The sequence below is a fragment of the Balaenoptera ricei genome, chromosome 1, assembly GCF_028023285.1.
Source record: "Balaenoptera ricei isolate mBalRic1 chromosome 1, mBalRic1.hap2, whole genome shotgun sequence".
Classification (NCBI taxonomy): Eukaryota; Metazoa; Chordata; class Mammalia; order Artiodactyla; family Balaenopteridae; genus Balaenoptera; species Balaenoptera ricei.
The window spans coordinates 34,918,431-34,940,972 of record NC_082639.1 but is presented as its reverse complement, the minus strand read 5'-3'; the positions used below and the strand labels follow the sequence as shown (position 1 = coordinate 34,940,972).

At 44.9% G+C, this 22,542-nt stretch overlaps 1 protein-coding gene across 6 annotated transcripts; it reads right to left on the bottom strand.

The window, feature by feature from the left end:
• Positions 1-2,253: 2,253 nt before the first annotated feature.
• Positions 2,254-21,578, bottom strand: PPIH (peptidylprolyl isomerase H). Of its 6 annotated transcripts, none has more exons than XM_059920156.1 (10): positions 21,461-21,578; positions 21,052-21,116; positions 20,717-20,740; positions 20,400-20,444; positions 20,152-20,194; positions 15,976-16,068; positions 12,654-12,741; positions 12,117-12,157; positions 11,230-11,319; positions 2,254-2,374 (listed from the first exon to the last, which is right to left on the bottom strand). In XM_059920156.1, the coding sequence occupies exons 1-9, from the start codon at positions 21,524-21,526 to the stop codon at positions 11,251-11,253; spliced, it is 534 nt and encodes a 177-aa protein (XP_059776139.1). In that variant the 5' UTR covers positions 21,527-21,578; the 3' UTR covers positions 2,254-2,374; positions 11,230-11,250. The 6 variants fall into 6 exon arrangements, with proteins under 6 accessions (XP_059776139.1, XP_059776115.1, XP_059776100.1 ...); XM_059920132.1 differs by lacking the exon at positions 2,254-2,374 and adding an exon at positions 4,431-5,131; XM_059920117.1 differs by lacking the exon at positions 2,254-2,374 and adding an exon at positions 4,431-4,632 and having other exon boundaries at positions 21,461-21,577.
• Between the last annotated feature and the right edge of the window lie 964 nt (positions 21,579-22,542).

Below are 22,542 nucleotides of genomic sequence, written 5' to 3'. Positions count from 1 at the left end.
TCATTGGCCCTTAGGCAGCTAATTCGGCCGACCTGCAACCGTTCCTGCCTCCGCCGCCGCCATAGAGACCGGAACTAGAATTAGAGTCAGCACGAGAACCATAGAGTACTCGAGAGGACGGGTAGAGGGAACGTGACTTTCACGAGGCGGCAACCTGGGCGGGCCCGAAGTCCGGGGCTGTGTCCTGGCCGAAGGAAAGGCACGGCCAGACGCCTGAGCCGGGATTACCCGACGTGACCCGGGGCCCCATTACACCTTAGTTCCATATGGAGAGAAGGCCTCCCGCCTGCCCTGCTCCATATATGGTCCTTGTGACCTCAGACCATGACTGCAGATGGAGCTGTCTTTTCTACAATGGCCGTGTACTCGCGGCAGAGCTGAGAGTTTCTGGAACGGACTTAAACGTATGCATTCAAAGAGCGTCGGTTTACGGCGGAGCAGTCACCTTGGGGGGACCACGCAAGCTATCAGGCAGCCCTTGCCCAGCATATGGAGGACGGGGATGTACTCCGTGGGGACCTGCCTTCCGATCTATCATACCAGGCACAGGAGGACTGTCTTTAAGTATTCACGTCTTTTCGTATTGGCCACAAATCAGATTTAATTTCACCTTACGTTTATTGAGCACGCTAGACATTTTTCGTGCATTTTATTCCTACAACAGCCATGTGAAATAGGGATTACTATGCACGTTTCACAAACGATTTGTAATTGAGGCTGCCGCATGATGTAGATGAAGTCGTCCACCTTAGTTCGTTCTTTATTAAGCGTCTACTATCTGCTGGGTATGGACAAGTGCGCCAGTTGCTGCCTTCTTAAATTCAGTCTAGGTATAAAGGCAGAAATTTAAACATGCAACACACCCAACACTCCAGCGCTGCAAATGCACAAAGCATTTTGGGAGTGGCGGTGGGAAGAAGGTTTAGTGCAGACTCCAAGCACATGGAGGTTTATGCAAAGGCGTAGGAGGCAAGAAGAGATGGGGTCTGGGGCAAATACAAGTAAAGTAGTCTAATAAGACCAGAATGAAGACATTTGGGTTATAGAGGTAGGCAGGGTTAAATTAGGAACATTTTATCTGAAACTTAACCTAAGGGCAATAGTGAGAAGGGTAATTTTAGAATTGAAAGTAGGGAATGGTACTTTTTTTTTTTTCTTTAATGGCCAGGGAATAGTGAATGGGCTGCAGAGGGGCAAAAATGAAAGTAGGGAAACCAGCTAGGAGGCTAGTGCAGTAGTCCTTACCCCATTGGTATCATCTAGGCCTGTCAATTCCACCCCTTAAAGGCCTCCCTGAATCAGTCCTAAAAAATCTCTAAATGCCAATCCAGAGATTCTTCCTTCCTACTGCTGCTACTTTAGTGTAGGCCATCATCATCCATTGCTCAGAGCAGGAGTAGGCACTTTTTCAATAGGGGCCAGATAGTGTTTTAAGCTGTGCAAGCCAGATTCTCAACTACTCAAATTTAGAGCCTGAAAGTAACCACAGACAATCAGTAAACAAGTACATCTGTGTTCCAAGAAATGTAATTTATGGACACTGAAATTTGAATTTCATGCAATTTTTATGTCACAAAATATTCTTTAGATTTTTCAACTATTTAAACTTTTTTTCCCCCAACTATTTAAACATTTAAAAATCATTCTTATTCTTAGCTCACGAAACACTGAAAAATAGGGAGTGACACCTGGCCTGCCAACCCCTGGCTTAGAGCACTGCTGCGGCCTCCTAGCCAGTGTCTCTACCTTTCTTACTCTAATATTCCCCATCACAATATCCAGTGTTCTTTTGAAAACATCCATCTGATCACGACACTGTCTTACTTAAAATCTTTTAGTGACTACACCACCCACAGGATTGTCCAGATTCCTTAATGTGGTTGGCAGGACCCTGCATGACCTCTAAACTTACTTCCCACTCTTCTGTCACATTCCCTGTCCAACCTTCCAGGTGACCTTTTAGCCACTGCTTCCTTTGAGCTATCACATACTATTCCCTCTACTTATAACATTCTTCCTTTCTCCCTTCTCCTTTGCCTGCTTAACTCTTCATCCTCGAGGTCTTGCCTCAGATGTTACTAGGTTAGGAGACCCTCTCCTAACACACTGTACTGCACTCATGTCTTCCCTGCCACACTATGAGTTCCTGAGGCATCTGGCATAGTCCCTGACACACGATATCTTAATGTGTCAAGTGAATGATGTGATGTAGAAAATGGATTGGAGAAGAAGGTACTGGCAGCAGAGAGGTCATCTGGGCAGCAGCACCAGTAATCCAGGTGAAAAAGGTCTGCGGCAGCAACAGTGTGGAGGGAAAGAAGTAGGTGGATCCCAGAGCTGCTACTCATCTGTTCCAGCTCCAGGTGACTTTTGACTGTTAAAAAGAAAATATTTCCTCAAAGGCAACTCTGCCAACACTTCGGACATTTAAAAGTGTGCCCCATAGGCTTGAGAGCTTTTCCCCAAAGTGTAGTTATAAAGACACTTAGAATAATGGCAGCAGCACCTCTGAGAATAAGTAACGTTCCTTATGTAACTGCTTTGAAGGGATGGCTTCTCAAGCAGAAATATAAATTCTGTAATATTTGTCTTTAAAATGTTACTTAAAAGTATCATTACTTACTCATCCAATTACTTCACTAAACTCTCTCTTCACGCTCAGTGAACATAAAGATGAGCGATTTAAGAAACTAGTTTCCTTGTAGCCCCCTCTCTACCACTGCAGAGATGGTACTGAAGCACTGGAGGAGAAACAGTTCATGTCAAAATTCATCTCCTGTTCCAAGGTGGGAGCTCCCCAAGCCACAGTTCTCCTAGTCCCCCTGCCACCCTGAGAGCCCAGCGTGGTGACCACAGCTCCAGTGTCTACCTTTAAGTGATCTGAAAGACAAGTGGTTTCATTCCAAGAATCTCCTCTGCCAAACTTTCACCTTGTCCCCATCTCTAACAGACTCTGGGCCCCAAAACATAGTTGCCTTTTCCTAGAAAGCCCTCCCCACCCTTATCTCCTGGCTAATTCCAACCAATCTGTCAATACTTACCTCAAATGTTGCCTCTTCCTCTCACCCCCAATCTTTCCGCTCTGCTCCCATAGCACCTTATACATACCACTATCATTCACACAACAAATTATTTATTGAGCACTTACTGGCTACTAGGTGCTGGAGACGGCAGTGAAAAACAAACAAAAACGACCAAATTTCCTGTCCTCATAAGGGCTCCCATTCTAACACTCAACCGCACTGAATCCAAACCATGCCTATCCCCTGTCACAAGCACAGGCCACATCTTACTCATCTTTACAGCTCCAGTGCCCAGGACAGAAACTGGCAAAGAATGCAGGTGCCAAGTGTAATTGAATTCAACTGAATGGCCCATCATAAGAACGTCAGCTCAGGATCCCAGCTGCTCATCTTCCTTCCTCTCTATGATTCTACCCCGTTTAGTTACTTGAAGATTTCTCCTCCACTAGATCACAACGCTTTCTTCCCCGTGTGCCCTGAATCCTGTTTACTTAGCTAGACAGTTGCAAATATCCAAACTATAGGGCCCTTGTATACCTCACCACCTTTCTTGTCCCCCAATACACTGAAATGGCACTTTTAGCCTGGTTCTATGTTATCACAGAATTCAGCTCTCTGCTACTCTGCTGCTGCCGTAGCCTGCTGCTAGTAGTTATGAGTCATCCCTGCCATGAGCCAGGAGAAAGTAGGAATGGGATAACATAGAAACTGCCTCATGAAAGGAATACCAGGGAACTCCCTTTACCTCCTGAACATTATACTCAATGGGAACTTTTTATCTTTTATGTTTTTATGTTATCCTTTTATTTCCTTTGAAAACAAACATTTTCCAATGCACGTTACTGTCTACAAGTTACCCTCATCTCCATTCTCTTGTTTGACCCTTTCGACAATGTTATGAAGTAGTATTATTATCCCCATTTTACAGATGAGGAAACCGAGGCTCTGAAAGGGGAAGTGAACATCTCAAGACCTCAACTGTTTAAAAAATGACTTCGGATTCAAACCAAGATTTTTAACTATTAATAAATGATTTCCACTTCATCATGATCAAGACACATTCTACCAAATGGTCTCCCATCCAAAAATATCCCAAGCTAGTGACCCTTCACCCACAGGCTCTAGAACTAACCAAAATGAACCTACTGGGAACATAAGGCCCTGGGGCTTTGCCTTCTTTGCCCGATCAGCTTGAACCTAAGAGAGGACTGCTACAACTGCTTGTAAATCTGAGGCATCAACTCTACATATCAAGGGCCTGACTCTGGCCCAGGCTGGCCTCTGGGGAAAGTCAGTACTCCTAGCTGGAGCTAAGGAGTGAGGAGACAGGGCTATCATTACAACCATTTAAAAAGAACACAACACACGGTAAAAAAAAAAAACAAAAAACAAACCCAAAACCAAAAAAAAAAAAAAAAAGAACAACTTTATTTACAGTTGAAAACTTAAACACAAAATCTTGGCTTCTGAGTCTGTGATACTTCCAAGGTCTTTTGATCAAATGGGGCAGCAGCAGGCAGGGAAGCAAACACAGGGGCCAGTCCAGTTTATCTTACTCAAGAGCATCACCCCGAGCAAGGGAAGGCCTGCAATGGCAGATGTGGAGGGTCTGTGAGAGACGGAAGAGAGAAGCCGCTCAGAGGAACGGGGAGGGGACAGTCCATGAGAGAAGACACTCGCAGCTCTCCTCTACACCCCGAACCCTCCTTTCCCCAAAGAGCAGACCACTTTGATTCTTGCCACAGGCCAGACCTTTGGTGCCCCAGAGCAGAGCTCAGAGGCGTGTTACACGGAACCAAGAAAGAAACTAATACTTACGGCCAATACACTGTCTCCTTTATTATTTACCCTTCACAACTCTGTGCAGTATATATTATTTATAATTAAGCAAAGGGAAAAACTAGGGTTCCAAGGGGTTTAATGGCCTGACAGTGATGGGGCTTCCTGGTCTACTTGGCTCCGAAGTCTGTGTGCTTTCTGCCAGACCTTGATTGCTCTCTGTGGAGCTCTAGAACAAAGAGCAATCCTTTTCCTTGAAGGTCTTGGTCCCAGGGTTATAAAGAAAGGAAACTCCACACCCTCTGTTTATGGCCTTGGAGTTAGCTGTCCTAAAAGAACAGGGTGAGTACACTCAGTTACTACTGTTCCCCTCCCCCCAAACATGGCCACACCCCTCTTCCTCCAGAGCACAGTGGGTCCTGGCCTCATACTGCAGGCTCAGACAGAAGTTTAACCCTGGGCCCTCAAGCAGAATGTACAAAAATGTATAAATGCACTTTACAAGTTGCGTGGTGCTCCGGGACCTAAGCTCTATCACTGACCAGGCACTGTGTTAGTCAGCATGGCCCCTGCCTCAAGGAGTTCTCAGTCTAGAGAAAACCAGACCAACATATTCATGATACACTGTGTTAAATGCTGTAATAGAGGGATGAACCAAGTACTGTGGGTGCACCCAGGAGGGGACCAGGGAATGATTCACAAACTGATGTTAGCTACATGCTCCTGGGAAGGGCTGGGAGGAACTAGGATTCGTTAAAACTACATATATACAGTATGTATTTCTATTATAAAATACATGCCCAGTGTAGAAAATTCAAGCATATACAGGACAATATAAACTGAAAAGAAAGTCTCTTTGCTATCTCTACTCTGCAGAGGTAACCATTACTACCAGTCAGCTATCTATCACTACAGTAATTTCTGAAAGAGTAATTCAAAATAAATAGCATCATGTTTATATAAAGTACTACATCTTGACTTTGTCCCTTAATTTACCTTAGAAATCTGCCAACACATACAGATCTACCTCTTTCTTTTTAAGGCTATGTAGTATTCCATGGACGTGATGTATCTCTCTGTGTGTAAGGCCTGGTTACAGGGCAGGGAGCTTCGCCCTTGTACTGGAGGGACTGGAATGGAGCCATTCTCCCTTCCCCGCCCTTTTTAGCTGGCAGGACTTCTGACTTTCAGGGCGGGGAACGGTGTTACATGCCCAGCAGGCATGCAAATATTTGCTGCCACATCTCTGGTGCTCCCTAGATGCACATTTTCATGTGGAACCTCTTTGCTCTGGCCCGGACTGCTGCAGTGGACACCTCACTGGCCTCCAGCCTATCCTCCACACTGCTGCTAGAATCATCTGAATAAGTAAAGTCAATTACAGTGTTCTCCTGCTCAAAATCCTTCACTGGCTCCTACTGGCCCGGTTCTTTTTGGAGGGTCAGGCTACCCTTTGGAATCTCAGGAGCATGATGACCTCTCACCCTAGGGGGGAAAGATGTACACACTGCCTGAAGCTCACCCCCATCCTCAGGTTAACATATGAATACCTCAGCCTGCAATGGATCTCACAGCTGACCCTGGCCTCCTCTAGCCTCGCCTCTTACAGTTTGCTTTTCATATCTTCCTGCTTTGGCTATATTGAATTATTTGCAGTTTCCCTTACACTTCCTGCTGTTTCCTGCTTGGTGCCTTTGCTCATGCCATTCCCTCTGCCTGGAATGCCCTCTCCAGTTTTAGCTACCCTGACAAACTCCATTCTTTCATGTACTCAGCTGAAACATCTCTTCTGCGGTCTTCCCAAACACTCCAGGCAGACACAGGCATTCACTTTCCTTCCTTTGTCTTAAAACCTCCAGTTCAGTGCTTTACTGTACTGTAATTGTCAGTTTCCCCAAGAGACTGTGAGTTCCTTTAAGGCAGGAACTGGGCTTTCCAAGTTTGTTGCCTCATCTGCAGTGTGGGACCTATCTTAATTAATGAAAGACCAGCCCACGTGCCACCAATGTGTCTTTCAGAATCTTCCTCTACAGGAATGTATCACATCTACAGGAAATCCCAGATTGGGGGACAGTATTTCCTAAACCTCAGTCACTCCAACAGCAGTGTCACAGCTCTTACCATATCCACCATCCACAGGTACAATTAATTTTTAACCTACTGACTATGTGAACTCGAATAACACCTCAGTGTAAGCTATAATACCTGTAAAATTAGGTGCTGTATAATTATATTTTTTCCTAAGAGACAAATGTTAAAAAACATTCAACCAGCACCACCTAAAGCAGGGTTACCCACATTTCTCTGATAAGAAGCATCTGAAGCAACATAGCATCCTGGATCCTACCTCAAATTCACTCAAACTCTTCAGGGGGGGATCTGGGAATTAGCAGGTTTAATAAGTGCCCCTACGTGATTCTCATCTTCAGGGAAATTTGGGAAACAATGAACTAAAGAAAGATCTCTGCTGCTTGATAGTACCAGGCTTGGGGATCACAGGGAGATTAGCAGGGCTGTCAGAGCTCACAGCCACTCTCTTTTCCAAGAGACTCTCAGGTTTTCAAAACAGAGGTTCCACGCCCCTGCCCCCACCCCCCCCATGCAGTTGTAAGTAGCCAAGAACCCAGTTCAGACTGGGTAGGAGAATCCTGAGGCCCAAAGTTCGTTTATGTATACCTAATCATATTCAACGTAAAAAGCTTTCACAGGACCCACTGAGATAAAACCGAGGTTACTACACCTAGAGTTGTACAGAAAACTTCATTTTCACTAAAACCAAAGTCAGGACCTAAGGTAAAGCACAAAAGAAGTTGTGGAAGGAAGTTCTTCATAGGAAGGAAGTTCTTCATAGGAAGGAAGTTCTTCATAGGGAGGTACAGTTGATCAAGTGACTTCACCTATCTTCTGTCTCCTTCCTATCTTCTATTTCCAGTGACTAGGCACAGGCCTTAAATGCATGATTAGGTGATCTCTTGATGTGAATGCAGTAGATTCCTGCCGGACCAATGCCACCAAGAGATTATCTCCTCCTGGGTCTTTTCTGATTGGAATACGGTGGGTTCTCAATTAAAAGACACTGTTATTCCTCTGTAGCCTTGCCACTCCAAATCAGCATCAGCATCACCTGAGAGCTGGTTAGAAATGCAAAATCTTAACTTGCATCCAGACCCACTGAATCAGAACCAGCACCTGAACAAGATCTCCTGGTGATTCATATGTACATTAAAGCTTGAGAAATACTGCCTAGTAGGACTTAAAAACATCATCTACACTGGCTGTCAAACATTATTCTGCCCTCAAACAACCTGAGGGATCTGAAATACTCCTTTAGAAATCAGAGATGCTTGTAACTTCACAGCTGGGAAGAAACATGATGAAATGATATCATACTCCCAAATCTTTTACTTACTTTCCTTACTTTCTCCCAAATCCATTACTCAGAAACCCAAAGTGGGGAACCCATCTGTGGAATGCCTTAAGGTCAGACTGCCACCTAGATTCCCTAACACCTTAAAACCTATGAGCTTTTAACTTGGTAAAGTTAAATGAGATAATTAAAGTAAGGTTCTTAGCTCAGAATTTGAGCACAAGAAATATTCAATAAGTGATATAACTGCTTTTACTGTATTGTCTCTAAATATAAGCTATGAAAGATTTAATTCTGAGCAAGTCAAGGTTAGAACACTAAATTGGAGGTACCACATGTGGCTCTTTAAATTTAATTAAAATTAAATAAAAGTAAAAATTCAGTCCCTCAGTCACACCAGTCACATTTTTCCAGTGCTCAATGGCCACATGTAGCTGGAAGCTACCATAATGGACAGCACAGATACAGAACATTTCCACCATCACAGAAAGGAATGCCTACTGGAAAGTTCGGGTCTAGAGGGCCTCTGGAGCATCAAATGTTCTCCATGGAATCTGCTCTGCTTGGGGTTGTAGGCTAAAAGGAAGGGCCTTCATGGGGGCAAATGTTTACGTGACCTTTGCTAATAGCGGGTGAGGAGAGGAGGGTTGATGATCGCCCACCCTCAGAAAACAAACTCCTAACATGTATTTCCAGTAACTTTCTGTAAGGGTCTCAGAAAAATACAGAAAAGGCCCTAAACATAAAAGGATTTCTAAATTTTATTGTTTTTGTGATCTTCTGTCCTCTGGTGGTGATCAGTGGTCAGTCTTTAGAAGGAAAAGGACTTATGAGCTCAACTTTCGTTCAGCCAAGAAACGAGTAGGAGAGGGAATGGCCAGCAGCGAGGGCAGGGGGAAAGCACGTTGAGCCTGGGGCCCCCAGTACTGGCAGAAAAGAAAGCTCAGAGTGTCAACTAGGCCTGAGAAGGGAGCATTTGGCTGAACAAGAGTCCACGTGAGCTTCCAGCACACACTTGTGCATTCCTGCCCTGGCATTTGCTCACACCAGTTCCCTGCCTAAAATGCCTGACATTCTCCCTCTCTATTAACTCATGTAATAAATTTTAACTGAATGCCTGTAAGTGCCAGATGCTGTGAACACAAAGTAAGTCACAGATGGAGGTATGCACAGTCATTAAGATGGTCTGGTATTTGACTAGATCTCCATTTGAAAAAAAAGGCAGAGTCCAGAAAAATAAATTCTAGATAATTTTGTAAGTATACAAATAAAACTATAGAAGCATTAGAAAAAATACAGAAGGCATTATGATTGAGGTAGTAAGGACCTTCTTAAACAAGATAAAACACAACACAAGGGAAAAGATTAAAAATTTTGATCTCATCAAAATTTAGAACTTCCGTTTAACAAAGGATATCACCAAAGACAAGAAACCCACTGCCAGTTTTTTCTTAAAATATATTCTAGACAAAATGGTCAAAACATGTAAAGAACTAAGACTCAGAATGTATAATTATTCAAATCATTAAGAAAAAGGTAAAATAAAATATTTGCTACAAACATCTTATAGCATATTATATCAGTTTTGTTTTGTTTAAATACAACATAGTTTTACATGAATGGAGGAGGAAAAGTCTTCCGGACATAAGATCAAATGGAAATAAAGTGATGAACAAATAGTATGATGCCATTTAGGAAAAACAAAACCTCCCAAAATTAGATGGGCAAAGAAAAGGCCCTATGGACATACATCAAACTGATGAAGAAGTTTCCTCTGAGGAGAGCAGTGGGATGGAGATGTGGATGGGGGTGAGCGGTTAAGGGGGGGCCTTAACTGTTTTCTGTGAAAATTTTCATACCTCATTTCAGGAGATGATGTTGCTTTCATAACTAAAAATAAACAACCAAATGAAATATGTGAACCTTGATTGGATTTCTTTTTTTAGAGCTAAAAAAAGTTACTTTGTGGACAACTGGGTAAGTTTGAGCATGTACATTAGACAATATTATTGTGATTATGCAGGACGCTCTTATTTTTAGGAGTCGCTTGCTGAAGTATTCTGGGGTAAAGTGTCAAGAAGTCCTCAACTTCCAGATGGAAAAGAAATGAAGAAAGGGAAAGGAAGGAAAGAAGGAAGAGGAGCAGGAGAGGAATGGAAATGGGAGGAGAGGGAAGAAGGGAAAGAAACAAATGTCAAAGTAAAATGATAAAACAATGTTAAACACTGGCGAATCTAGGTGAAAGGTAAATAGGTGTTCAATGTATTACTCTTCCAACTTTTCTGCAGGTTTGAAAATTTAAAAAAAAAAGAAAAAAAGAAAAGAAAGGCAAAGCACTACCATCCTTTACCTAGCTGGAAGTGATCAATTTCTTTCTTGAACTCTTACTAATCCTTAACAACATCACTCATACTACTAGTGATCACCTCTGAGAATGTGTTTTATTCTCCATAAGCTCCTAAAGGGTGGAGGCATCTTTCCACTCTTTCCCCCATCCCCATGCTCAGAATGATGCCCAGCACAGAGCAGGCAGTGAGTGACAAGTCTGGGTAGGAAGTGAGTCTATGTCGGCTGAGAAATGTGTCACATTCACCTATGAGGCTGGCAAATACAAAGTCAGGGGCTGTAACTGCAGCGTCGGTTCTGGCGAGAGGCATGATTGGGGTGTCTCCTGGCTGCCCAGGCTGGTCCCAGAAGGGAGTGACCCAGGGATGGAGCCAGGTCTTCCTAGCGGAACTACTGAATGGAACTAGAGTCTAAGAGTGCTGTCAGAAAGTGCCTGATGGTTTTCAGGTTGATACTTTGTGAACTATAAAGTGTTAGAAAAGCAAAGTGTCCTACCAACCCTTTCTCTTTCGATGCTTGCAGTGACCCGAGGAGATACGTATTATCACCATTTTGGCAGATGAGAAAACAGGCTCAAGAAAGGGAAGTGACTTCTCCCAGGGCACGCAGAGAGGAAATGGGCTCAATCCCGTGTCTTCAGGTCTAAAGTTCTTTCCACTAGACCATGCTGCCTTCTCTGGGGTCCTGACTCCTGCTCAAGAAAGACACACTTACCTGATTCAGTCTTCCTCTGGACTACATCTCTCCACACTGTGAGATCACCACAGGCAGCTTGGGTTTATTGTTGGGGCCTGTGGGAACATTCTAGGAGAGAAAGCACAGTGGTGATTCCTCCACTCAGACACTCCCCCACCACACACTTACTGATGCCTGCAGGCCCCTAGGCTAAGGACTGAGAGCTTACAGGCTGATCTGACAACAGTCTGCAGCCTAGCAGACGGGAAGAATATAACACATATCAAAGAGAAAATGTACAACATTTAGAAAACATCAAACCCATGACATGTAACAATGTAGTAAGTCATAAGAGAGAGTTGTATACAGGGTGAGGAAGCAACTAAACTGCTGCTTGCACAGGCCAGGGAAGGATTCACAGAACAGGGGATATTTGAGCTGGGCCCAGCAGGATGGATGGGATCCCACCAGGAGGAAAAGAAGGGAGAACACTTCAGTAGAGGAAACAGCATGAGCAAAGACTTGAGGGCAGGAAGGAGCAAGAGGTAGGGACGTGTATGCACGTTTAGAGGAGGGCTAGTAGCCTGATGGGACTAGAATGTGGAAGTGGCAGTGGCAGAAGGGGTCGTGGAGAGGGAGGCAGGGACCCGATCGTGAAGGACCTTGAGTACAATGCCGAGGAGGATCTTCTCAACTAGATGGAGGAGACACCAGAGGCCAAACCTCAGTAGGCACCGCACCGGAGAGGCTGAGGGCCTAGAACACTTGGGGGGTACATGATCTCTCCTCCCTCTTCTCCTCCCTGTAACTGAGGAGTGAAGCCTGGGCCTAACCAGAGCCCACTCATGGTTCTCCCGCTCCTCGACACGAGTGAGGTAGCACTAGGCCAGAATGGCTGAGAAAGAGGAGATCAAAACAGGACTCACCTCAATCTTTCTCATCACCAGAAGTCCATCAATGATTTTTCCTGTGGGAAGAGTATGAGCTGGACTTTATTACTCTCATTTGCACAGTACTTTCCAGCCTCCAAGGCCCATTCTCAGCGATTATCTCATTTGATCCTCAGACTAACATCAGAAAATTAATATTCAGTGGAAGTGAAATGTTGCCCAAGGTCACAGGTGGTAAGTAGCAGAGTTAGGGCTCAAAACTAGGTCTGAGCAATTGCAAAGCTCCACTATACCATGCTGCCTCTGTGTGGTATTTCTTAAGTGCTACCATCCCCCCCTCAGACACACCTATCGCCCAGGTGGTTACTCACTACATCAGATGGCTCCTTCGTCCTCCCCTCTAGCTCTCTAACCACAAATCCTCCCCACTTCCCATGGCTTCCACCTTTCCTACTACTACCCAGGGCAGTTACATCTGACGAGCACTCTTGGTACAAGAGTCAGGGGATCGGCTCCATAGGAAGTTCCGCTCTGGGTGAGCTGGGCTCGGACTAGGACAGGAACAGGACTCACCAAACACCACGTGCTTCCCATCTAGCCAATCACACTTAGAGCAGGTGATGAAAAACTGGCAGCCATTTGTACTGGGACCACTGTTTGCCTGATGGAAACCAAATATATTTGCAGTGAGTTTTCCTGGCCATGTCAGCCAAAGGACAAAACTCCCCAAAAGAGCCTGTAGCCCTGAGTCCTCCATGCTTTCTTTCAGTAAACCTGACTGAGCATCTACTATGAGCCAGGGCCTGAGCTAGGACCCAAGGATACACAGAGGAACAGAATACACAATTTCTGCCCTCAAGGAGCTATATCCTTGAATAAATGTACATTTCTCCTACAGTGTGAATTTTTATAATGGGAACAATTGATTATAGAACCAGATTTGCTGTATTTAGTCCAAAACCAGTAATAACTGGATTACACTTACAAATTAGGCACCAGCTGAGAAAAAGCCTGTTGCCTGTGCCATAAGCTACTTTGTCTGAATGACTCTGTACTGTCCCTTAACAATGGTAATAAGAAAATTTAAGGGGCAAGAAGCTGCTATGCTAGTGCTATGCTAGAAAAAAGACTACATTTAATCAATGACATTTGCTTTTTACAGCTACACCCCAAATCCTTTATTATTGAATTTTATCGGTAAAAGTTTTTTAAATCAAGAATCTCAAATTCTTCAGCCATATCCCTTCCCTTTTCCTCCCTTGAAATTGTCTTTATAGCATTATATTTCACAATACATTATAAAAGAACAGGCTACAATTACAACACAAAGCAATCAGCAAACCCACATCACGTTTCAGCAGCACTGCCTTACCACAATGTCTGTGTAACTATGTGAGTATTTCAATGCATACTTACATTATTTTGGAAAATGGAAAACTGAAAGAACTAGTACTATTAAGAGCACAGGTCTCATCAAAGTAATACTACAGAGGCAACACTGGAAATCATTAGATAGGTCACTAGAGTTAACTGGATGCTTAATGGAATTAAATTGGTTGAGTCTGTGTTCAACACTGAAGGAATAAAAATGTATATGAAATACATTAAAGACATTGTCTAGGGGTAAGCTCTAATTAGGGATGTCACATTATACTTTAGAAATTCCCCACGTGAGACGAGGCTATCAGGGGTTTCGCACGTGTATGCAGGAACATCTCGCATATGAAAGCAAGGGACAGCCTGAGCCGGTCAGAACAGACCTACACTCTGCAGTGAGGGCGGACTCCTCAGTGGCCCCAGTTCTTCCTCCCTCCCTCCCTCCCTTCTTCCTGTTTCTTCTATCTATCTATCTATCTATCTTGCTGCTCAATGTATAAACATTTATTAGCAAGCAGGCAGGAAAAGAGTCATACAACATGTGTTTTTAGCTCAGGGAACTCTCTGCCCTTAGCTACTCACTTATCCATTCTTCCAGACAGGATAGCTTACTGATTTAGGGAATAAGCTCTGGAGCCAGATGACTGAGCTTGAATCCCATCCATCACTGACTGGGATCTAGTTTAGCCACATAACCTCTCTGTGCCTCGGTCTCCTCATTTGTACCTATCTCAAAGGAATAACGAGAGAATTAAAATGAATTAATGCAAATAAAGCGTTGTTGAGTATGTGCTCAACATTAGCCTTTATTCTGATTATCTTTCAGTCATTCATCAGTATCTGCTCAGCACGTTTCTGTATCAGGTATTAAGGCTTGGAGATCAATGAGACTCAATCCCTGCCCTTGAGGAATACATGATTTAGTGGAGGATGGAAGCAAAAACAATTATGCTACAAGATGTGTGACAGCACAACTTAACTAGTGTCAGCCTGAAGGGAGCAGAGACCAAGGCTTCCTTCCATTTTCTGACTCCTCCCCAGATGCTAACACAGTGGCATGCAGTCCTCACGGCGATGGTCCAAGCCCACTTAAGCCACTTCTGCGCTCTTTACCCAGCTTGCCCAGCCTCACTTTCCTAAGAGAGACTTGTACACTCTTTGCGATGCTAGGCTCACCCAATTATTATGGCAGCCTCCTAACTGGCTTCTCTGCCCTACCCTCTCCACTCCTGTCTTCCATTCATACTGCAGCCAGGGTCTTTGTTTTAAAACACCAAGTTGATCAGCCCTGCTCAAAAAAGTGCATGGCTCTCCATATCCTATAAAATAAGGTCCACATACCTCATCCTTATTCTGGCATTTAAAGCCCTACACCCACCTGCCTCTCCGGTGGTCTCTACTAGTCATTCCCTCCCCCATTCACAACACTTTCCTCACTTTCTGTCCCTTGCCCATGCCACCCTGCTATTTCATGGTCACACATCTTTTGTCTAGCCAGTTTGCTTGACTTGAAATGCCATCTGGTAGAGAACTTCTTTGGATCCTTGCAGCAATTACTCTCATTCCTTGGGGCCCTCACAGTACTTTTACATACACTGAGGTACCCTCCCCTTATTACACTGATGGCATGAATTATACTATACTGGACCCGTCATTCTGCATGTGCGATTCCCCCACTAGATGTTAAATGTCACGAGGCCAGGGATCAGGCCTGTATCCTCATGCCTTACCATGAGGCCTGAAACAGTGTATGTCAACAATCTTTATTTGATGAATGGCTGACTAGATGACTGGAAGAGTGGGCAAGCAGGACAGAGAATGTGTGCATGTAAATATTGGGTTTGGGGGAGTGAGACTTGGGGCACTGAGAGAAGGAAATGGGTGATGACAGGAGGGAGGGAGAGGCTTGAAGAGTGAAAGAGAAGCAAGGTGGGAGGGGTAAGGGGAAATGAGGAGTGAGGGGTGAATAAGGGCAAGTGAAGGGGGAGCGAGTGGGGGTGTGTAGATGAGGGGCTGAAGGAGGTGGGCAGGGGGACGGTGAAAGGGGAATGAGATGGGTGAGTGGGGTTATAAATGGGAAGGAAGGGTACTGGGATGGGGAAGGAGGAGTGGTGAGTGAGCTGAAAGGGGTGACCAGCCAGAAGGCAGCGTAAACGAATGGGTGCTGTGAGAGTCCTGGTGAGTGGTGTGGTAGAGGCGTGAACACTGGGTCTTGAAAGCACAGCTGGCTACATTCTAAGCAGCAAGGCTGAGTGCCCAACCACACGTCCTGGCTCAAACAAAGTAAGAAAACACACATCAGAGTTCAATTTTGGTTCCCCAGCCTGCTAGTGGATCCAGCCCAACAATATCAAACCAGATTGAGGAAAGAGGTGGGCAGTACAGAGGTGAATCCTGGGTCAAGCAAGGGAAGGAAAGCATTTGCTTCCATCCCAAGAGACAGCACTGGGCCTCAAGAGGGACCCAGAAGTCAGCTGGCTATAAATCTAGCCCAAAACCTTGACTGGTCCCAACTTACCATGGAAAGCAAGCCTGGAGCTGAGTGTCTAAGCTTAAAATTTTCATCTGCAAATGGCCCCCGGTAGATACTGGCGACTCCAGTACCATCTCCCTGAGCAGAGAGAAGGGAAGTGTTAGCAACTTGTGAGCACTGGCCCCTAGAGCCCAGAGGAAGCAGCTGCTGTACCCCAAGCCTCACTGCTTTAAAGTCCTCTTACTCTTGCAGGTCACTTTGGGAGCCACACCTCTTTGACCCTATCTTGCAATCAAAGCAAGCCCCATCCAAGGAACGTGCAGCCCACAACCTGGCCAGGGCATCTCATGGGCTGGAAAAAAAACAACAGGTCACAGCTGGGCCTCTAGAAAGATAGGCTAAGACACAAGCAAAGCAGAGGACACCAGTACAGTGATCACATACATAATCGATGTCTCGATGCCCTTCCCAAAGACTCTCATGTCTGCAGTCATATAAGAGAATCTATTTAACTGTCTATGGCTCCACTCCCCCAACTATGCAGGTGGGTGGGCTCTTGGAAGTGTAATCTATACAACAGGATACCACCCTCCTGGTCAAAGTTGAAGTCAGGGGAGGTCCAGGGGAGGATGCCTAATTCATGCAGGGCCAACTAGAGTTCCTTCTCTGGGAAACATGAAGTAGAATAGCTGCTCTCTTGAGGGTGAACTTGTATCATGTAAACCTGGAAGCTGGAGATAACTATCTTCTTTAAGGTGGACTGGAGAAGAGAAAGAGAAGACAACACATGTGTAGAGAGCACTAGAGAAACAGAGAGAAGGGACTCATTGGTTCTGTGGCTCTCTAGTTCCTACATCTATTTCTTCCTTTGGGTTCCAGGAAACACCTTGTCATAAATCCCCAATTTATGCTTAAACTAGCTCTATTTGTGTTATCTCTTTGCTTTTCCAGTAACTCTGTGGAATAAGCATTATCATCTTCCCCATTTTTCAGGTGAGCAAACTTAAGTCAGGGTAATAAAGCAACTTGACCAAGGCCATATTTGCAGTACCTTAAATAGAATCCCTGGAGTTTAAAGGTAATATCAAGATAGTGCCAAAAGACCAATCTCTCCCAGCCAGTTAGTAAAGAAAAAGAATATTAGGACTTCCCTTGTGAAACAGTGGTTAAGAATCCGCCTGCCAATGCAGGGGACACGGGTTCGAGCCCTGGTCCGGGAAGATCCCACATGCCATGGAGCAACTAAGCCTGTGCGCCACAATTGAGCCTGTGCTCTAGAGCCCGCGAGCCACAACTACTGAGCCCACGCGTCACAACTACTGAAGCCTGCGCACCTAGAGCCCGTGCTCCGCAACAAGAGAAGTCACTGCAAGGAGAAGGCCACACACCGCAAGGAAGAGTAGCCCCCGCTCACCGCAACTAGAGGAGAGTAGCCCCCGCTTGCCTCAGCTAGAGAAAGCCCGCACACAGCAATGAAGCCCCAACGTAGTAAAAAAAAAAAGAATATCGGGTACATGATGGAATGTGGAAACACTGACCTAGTGTAGAATCAAGGGGCCCTTACTGGAGCAAAGACTACTAAAGGGAATTAACATAAGCCAAGGAAGAAAAGAAAACTCAAATCCAAATCGTTATTTGACTAAAAATTATTGGGACTTTCCTGGTAACGCAGTGGTTAAGAATCCGCCTGTCAATGCAGGGGACATGGGTTCGAGCCCTGGTCCGGGAAGATCCCACATGCCGTGAAGCGACTAAGCCCATGCACCACAACTACTGAGCCTGCGCTCTAGAAACTGTGGGCCACAACTACTGAGCCCACGTGCCACAACTACTGAAGCCCGTGCGCCTAGAGCCCGTGCTCCGCAACAAGAGAAGCCACCGCAGTGAGAAGCCCGCGCACCGCAACGATTAATAGCCCCTGCTCGCTGCAACTAGAGAAAGTCTGCGTGCAGCAACGAAGACCTAACGCAGCCAATAAATAAATAAATAAATAAATAAATAAATGAATAATAAATTTATTTTAAAAAAATTATCAATAAAACCAAGCTCTGTATAGTGGAAAGACTGGATTTGAGTTTCAGAACTATCATTATTGAGCTGGGGAAGTCACTTCCTATCTCTGAGCCCCAGTTTCCTCAACTATCAAGTGAGGATGAAATCACCTACTCCTTATACCGTTGCCATAAAGATCCAATTAGTGTCTATGAGAAAAGTGTTTTGCAATCCATACAGCACTATGTAAACGTAAGCTATTACACCTTTAACTCCACATAAATATATACATACATACATACAGAAGGAAAACATGTTCATTTCCAATTTCCCAATAAACCTAGAGAACAGAACAGTTACCACATCATTCTCTATATAATCATACTATCTATTGCACTCCAGAAGCCACAGTAGGGAAAATGACAAAATTAATTTGTAGGGCAAACAAGAGAAAGCAACTTAAATCTTCAATAACAGTGGGTTGATCAAATAGATTCATTGTCTATTCATCACGGAATATTAGGTAACTATTAGAAAGATTGTTTTGGAAGAAGACAATGACAAGGGAAAATGCAGACAATTATCAAGCACAAAAAAGTTAAAACACACATATGATCTTAAGTCTGTTAAAAATAATATTTGACACACATATATATGCAATGATAAGATAGGCAGCTTTAAACTAAAATGCCAAGAGTATATTCCTTGGGAGGCGAGATTCCTTGAGAGATGATTTATTTTCATTTTTGTACTTTTCTTGTGCAATCAGAAAAAAACCAAAAACAAATATTATTAAAACAAACAAATATTCTTGGTCCAACTTTAGAAGGTCTCAAATCCTGCTTCTTCTGCCTCTTGCTCATTCCATTTTTTCTGCCCTAAGGGTAGCTCTGAGTAATTGCTTCTCTCTGACACTCAGCCTTCTGGCTGACCAACTGCTATCTAACCCTGGGGCTAGCAGCTAGTGATCAAATGTGCCTGGCAAAGATTCTGGCAATGACCCTTAAGAAGCTGGTCCTGTCCCTGCTAAGACAATATGGCAATTTAGGAGCCTGTGGGAAGAAAGGAAAGAAGGCAGAGAATAGCTTTTCAGCCCTCTTACCAGCCAATAAAAAAGTATATGGTCACCCCAAGCCCTACTATGATCAGTTGTGACCAGGTGTTGCAAACTTAAATGCCTACAGGGGCAGATGACATAAATAAAGGAAGCAAAAGGTTTAATAATAAGGACACATCGTGTCTAAAGGGAGCAGTTACTTGACTCCAACCAACTGCTGCTGCATGAGGAACACAGGCCTCATGTACACCTACTTTCCGTATGTTAGAGAGAAAATTTTTCGGTTAAAATCTCCCAGTTTTGCGACATCAAACAGATAAAACAAAACAGATCTGTTTTTGATTCAGCCCCAAATTTGCCACTTTGTAAACTTACCTAGATAGGAAAGAGAGAGATCTTAAAAAACTCCTAAGAGTCAAACTAAATTTACATATAAAGGAGAAAGAATGTCTCCCAGATCCAAGAAAACAGCATCATGACTAACCAAATGATATTAGTAAGAAAGATCATGCACAGAAGTGGGTGGGTAAGGAGAAAAGTGGGCTTAAGAAAGCATAAATGTGGTTTATTCAGCACCTTCCAAGGTTGGAGGAAGCGGAGGAGGCTTGATATGGGGATACATACAGTGTCATCACAATAAAGACATGCTTAGCAGTGAAGGATTAGTTCATTGGTCTCTCCCAGTGAATAGGGAAAACATCCTTCCAGAACTCTCTTGCTCTGATTCCTTTCCCACTAATGAACTTCTGATTAAAAAAAACTCAGCTTTCCAGAAGTGGACAGGAAAATGGGGCATAAGCATTTAGCTCACTGGAAAGGGACTAACAACCATTTAGAAAAAACAAATTGCATCCAATTTCTAGCTAAATTCTATGTGGCCAATTAATTTGGGTCTGTCATGGATCATCTACTGGTATGCTGGGAAAGTTCACTTTCTGGCCCTCAAGGGCTGAGATTTGGAAGTCAGTGACTCAAAGTGCTGATATCTGTCATCTAGTGATGCAGTGAGTAGTAGCCATCGAAGGACATTCCCATCCCCACCCTCTCCCCATCAAACTTGGCCATTGTTCTCAAGCCTTAAGACTGGGTCCCTGAAGTAAAAACAGCAGCAGCTGCAATAACAACAAAAAACCAAACGTGTAAGTCCTTAATAGGCAAGGAACAATACTTACATTAACAAAATCTCCACCCTGAATCATGAAATCTTTTATGACCCTGAAACAGAGAACAAAGCATCCTGAGAGAAGATTCTGTAGTTTAGAATAACATTGATTTCAAAATATAATGTTTATCACTTTGGCTTTTAGTAAGTCTTCAAATCAGTTGCTGAGTTCACAACAACATCCCTTCTCAAGATCTAAGAATTATCCTCCATTTTGTTTCCTAAAAGCCCCCCAGTATGGCTTGCCAAAGGCCTTACCTGTGGAAGGTGCTCCCTTTGTATCCTATTGGAACCCCATCTTTTCTATAACCAAAAAGAAAGAGACTTGGAATGATGACAGGTAATCATAGGCCTTTCCAGTTTACCACACACCTGAACCAAAGAGACTCTCCTAAAGAGTCAGAGAAGAGAGATAAAGAAGGCAAATGAACTGAGGATAGACCCGTGGGGGATTACCTTCTATTACTGCCACCAGCAATCATTCAAGGTCTGCCGGTGGTTCCCCAGTACCCTCACTGCAGCCCCAGGACACCCCTCAGGAGAAAGCAGAGAACTCAACCACGTCTGAGACTGACCTGAATTCTCCAGTGCAGAACTGCCTGAAAGGGAAAGGAGTGAATGATTCAGTCACCATGGCATCACAGTTGTGAGCGCTCCTAACCTCGGAGGGGAGGGCACAGACATCGGCGCTAGCAAGCCCACCTACCGGCTAGTCAGATGTCCAGACACTCAGGCATACAGATTAACAACATAAATTGACACGGGAACAGTCAAGACTATTCAGAGCGATACCCAGAGGAATCAGATCTCAAGGGCAGTGAGTGGACGGACAGAGGCAGGCAGACGATTCCACAGACTGTGGCCCAGCTTCTGGTTTAGTTAATCTAGCAAAGCTGGAACATCTCCTTACCTAAAATTCTCGGCCGTCTTAGGCACAACGTCTGCAAAGAGCTCGATCTTCATGCGGCCAACTTCCTGCAACCGGCGGGAGACGGTCAGAAAGCCCAGTCCAAGCCCGTGAAGGCCTCACCGAGCAGGGAACCCTCCCTCCCACATGCCGCTTGATCTCTCCCACTTCCGCCTCCATAGCCTACCCTTGCTTTCCACCCAGTCCCTCCGCAAGCGGGGCGCCACGACGGGAAAGACTCCTCCTCTTTCTCCCTTCCTCCCCAACCCCGACCCGCAGGTCAGTATGTTCTGGTCCAATTCCACTTTCTGGCTTTCCGAGTCCGTTACCCCTGGGGAGGGGATGAAATCTGCCTGTCAGACCCCGTGCACTTTCCCTTCGGCGCTGGGCTGGGTGGCTGCCAGGACCTCACCTGGCCGCCAATGCTGACATCAAAAAACACCACGGGATTGACAGGGCTTGAATTTGCCACCGCCATGGCTCCGACCCGGAAGCAGAAGTCGGGAGCGTGGGGTTCCGGCGAACCTAGTCCCTGCTCTGAGGGTTTCGTCTCCGGCGCAGGCGCAGGCAAAGCCGACCGAGGCCAGGCCCCGCCCCCGGAAGTTCTCCGCCTCCAGCGCCAAACTGGGCGCTGCGTGGGTGGCCAGCGCCTCCTTCCTTACTGACCACCCGGACGTCAGCCAGCTGTTAGCTCACCTGACTCTCCCTGGGTGCTGAGCCGGGAGGAAAAACTCGGCATTTTTTGCTCAAGGTCAACGGACATCCCACTCACTTGGCTACACTAAGTGCAGTACAAATTATTCTCGCTCAGGCTAGGGGGCTTGGACTAGGCGGTCTTCAGGGTCCATATCAGCCTTTGAAATTAAGACCTATGTGAACCGTCATACGTGCGGTTTTCTACCCTTGTCCACTAGTGTGGAGCCCCACGGAAGCAAGAACTGTGTTCATCCTCAGCGCTTAGAAGAGCCTGGCATATCAGGCTTGTTCAGTAAATACTCAGCACTTCCTTGAAGTCAGGACGCTAGGATTTTAATTCCAGTTCTGCCACAGGCTTCCGCTTTCGTCACCTCCAAATCATTTACCACAGAGCAGATAGAGCTTTTAAAATAAACCTGCTTATAAATCACTCCTGGTTCCCCGTATTTAGCATAAAATCCAGTTTCTTACATAAAAGGCCTACCTTACATTATCTGGCCGCCACCTTCTTGGGACTCTGGCCTTCTGTTCCTCGAGGTCACGGAGTTCCCATACTCTCTTTAGGGCCTTGGTACTAGCTGTTAACTGTCTTTAGTATTCTTCTAGATCTTAATGGGGATGGGGAGTGGTCTTGTAGCTCAGATATCACTCAGGAACATTGCACCCAATCTAAAGTAGCCCACCATCACACTTTCAGATACATTACTGGTTTATTTTCTTCATGCCGTTCACCATCCAAAACTATATGGTTTCCCCACCTCACATGCAGCCTCACACACATTTAACTCCATGAAAATG

What these genes read in the sequence shown, in the direction of transcription:
- PPIH (XM_059920156.1), bottom strand. Translation starts at nt 21,526, where the DNA reads ATGGCGGTGGCAAATTCAAGCCCTGTCAATCCCGTGGTGTTTTTTGAT. An exon ending in AAAGGGAGCACCTTCCACAG is followed by an intron (nt 20,195 to 20,399) that starts GTAAGGCCTTTG and finishes TCTCTGTTTCAG; the next exon opens with GGTCATAAAAGATTTCATGA. An exon ending in AGGGTGGAGATTTTGTTAAT is followed by an intron (nt 16,069 to 20,151) that starts GTAAGTATTGTT and finishes CTCTCTGCTCAG; the next exon opens with GGAGATGGTACTGGAGTCGC.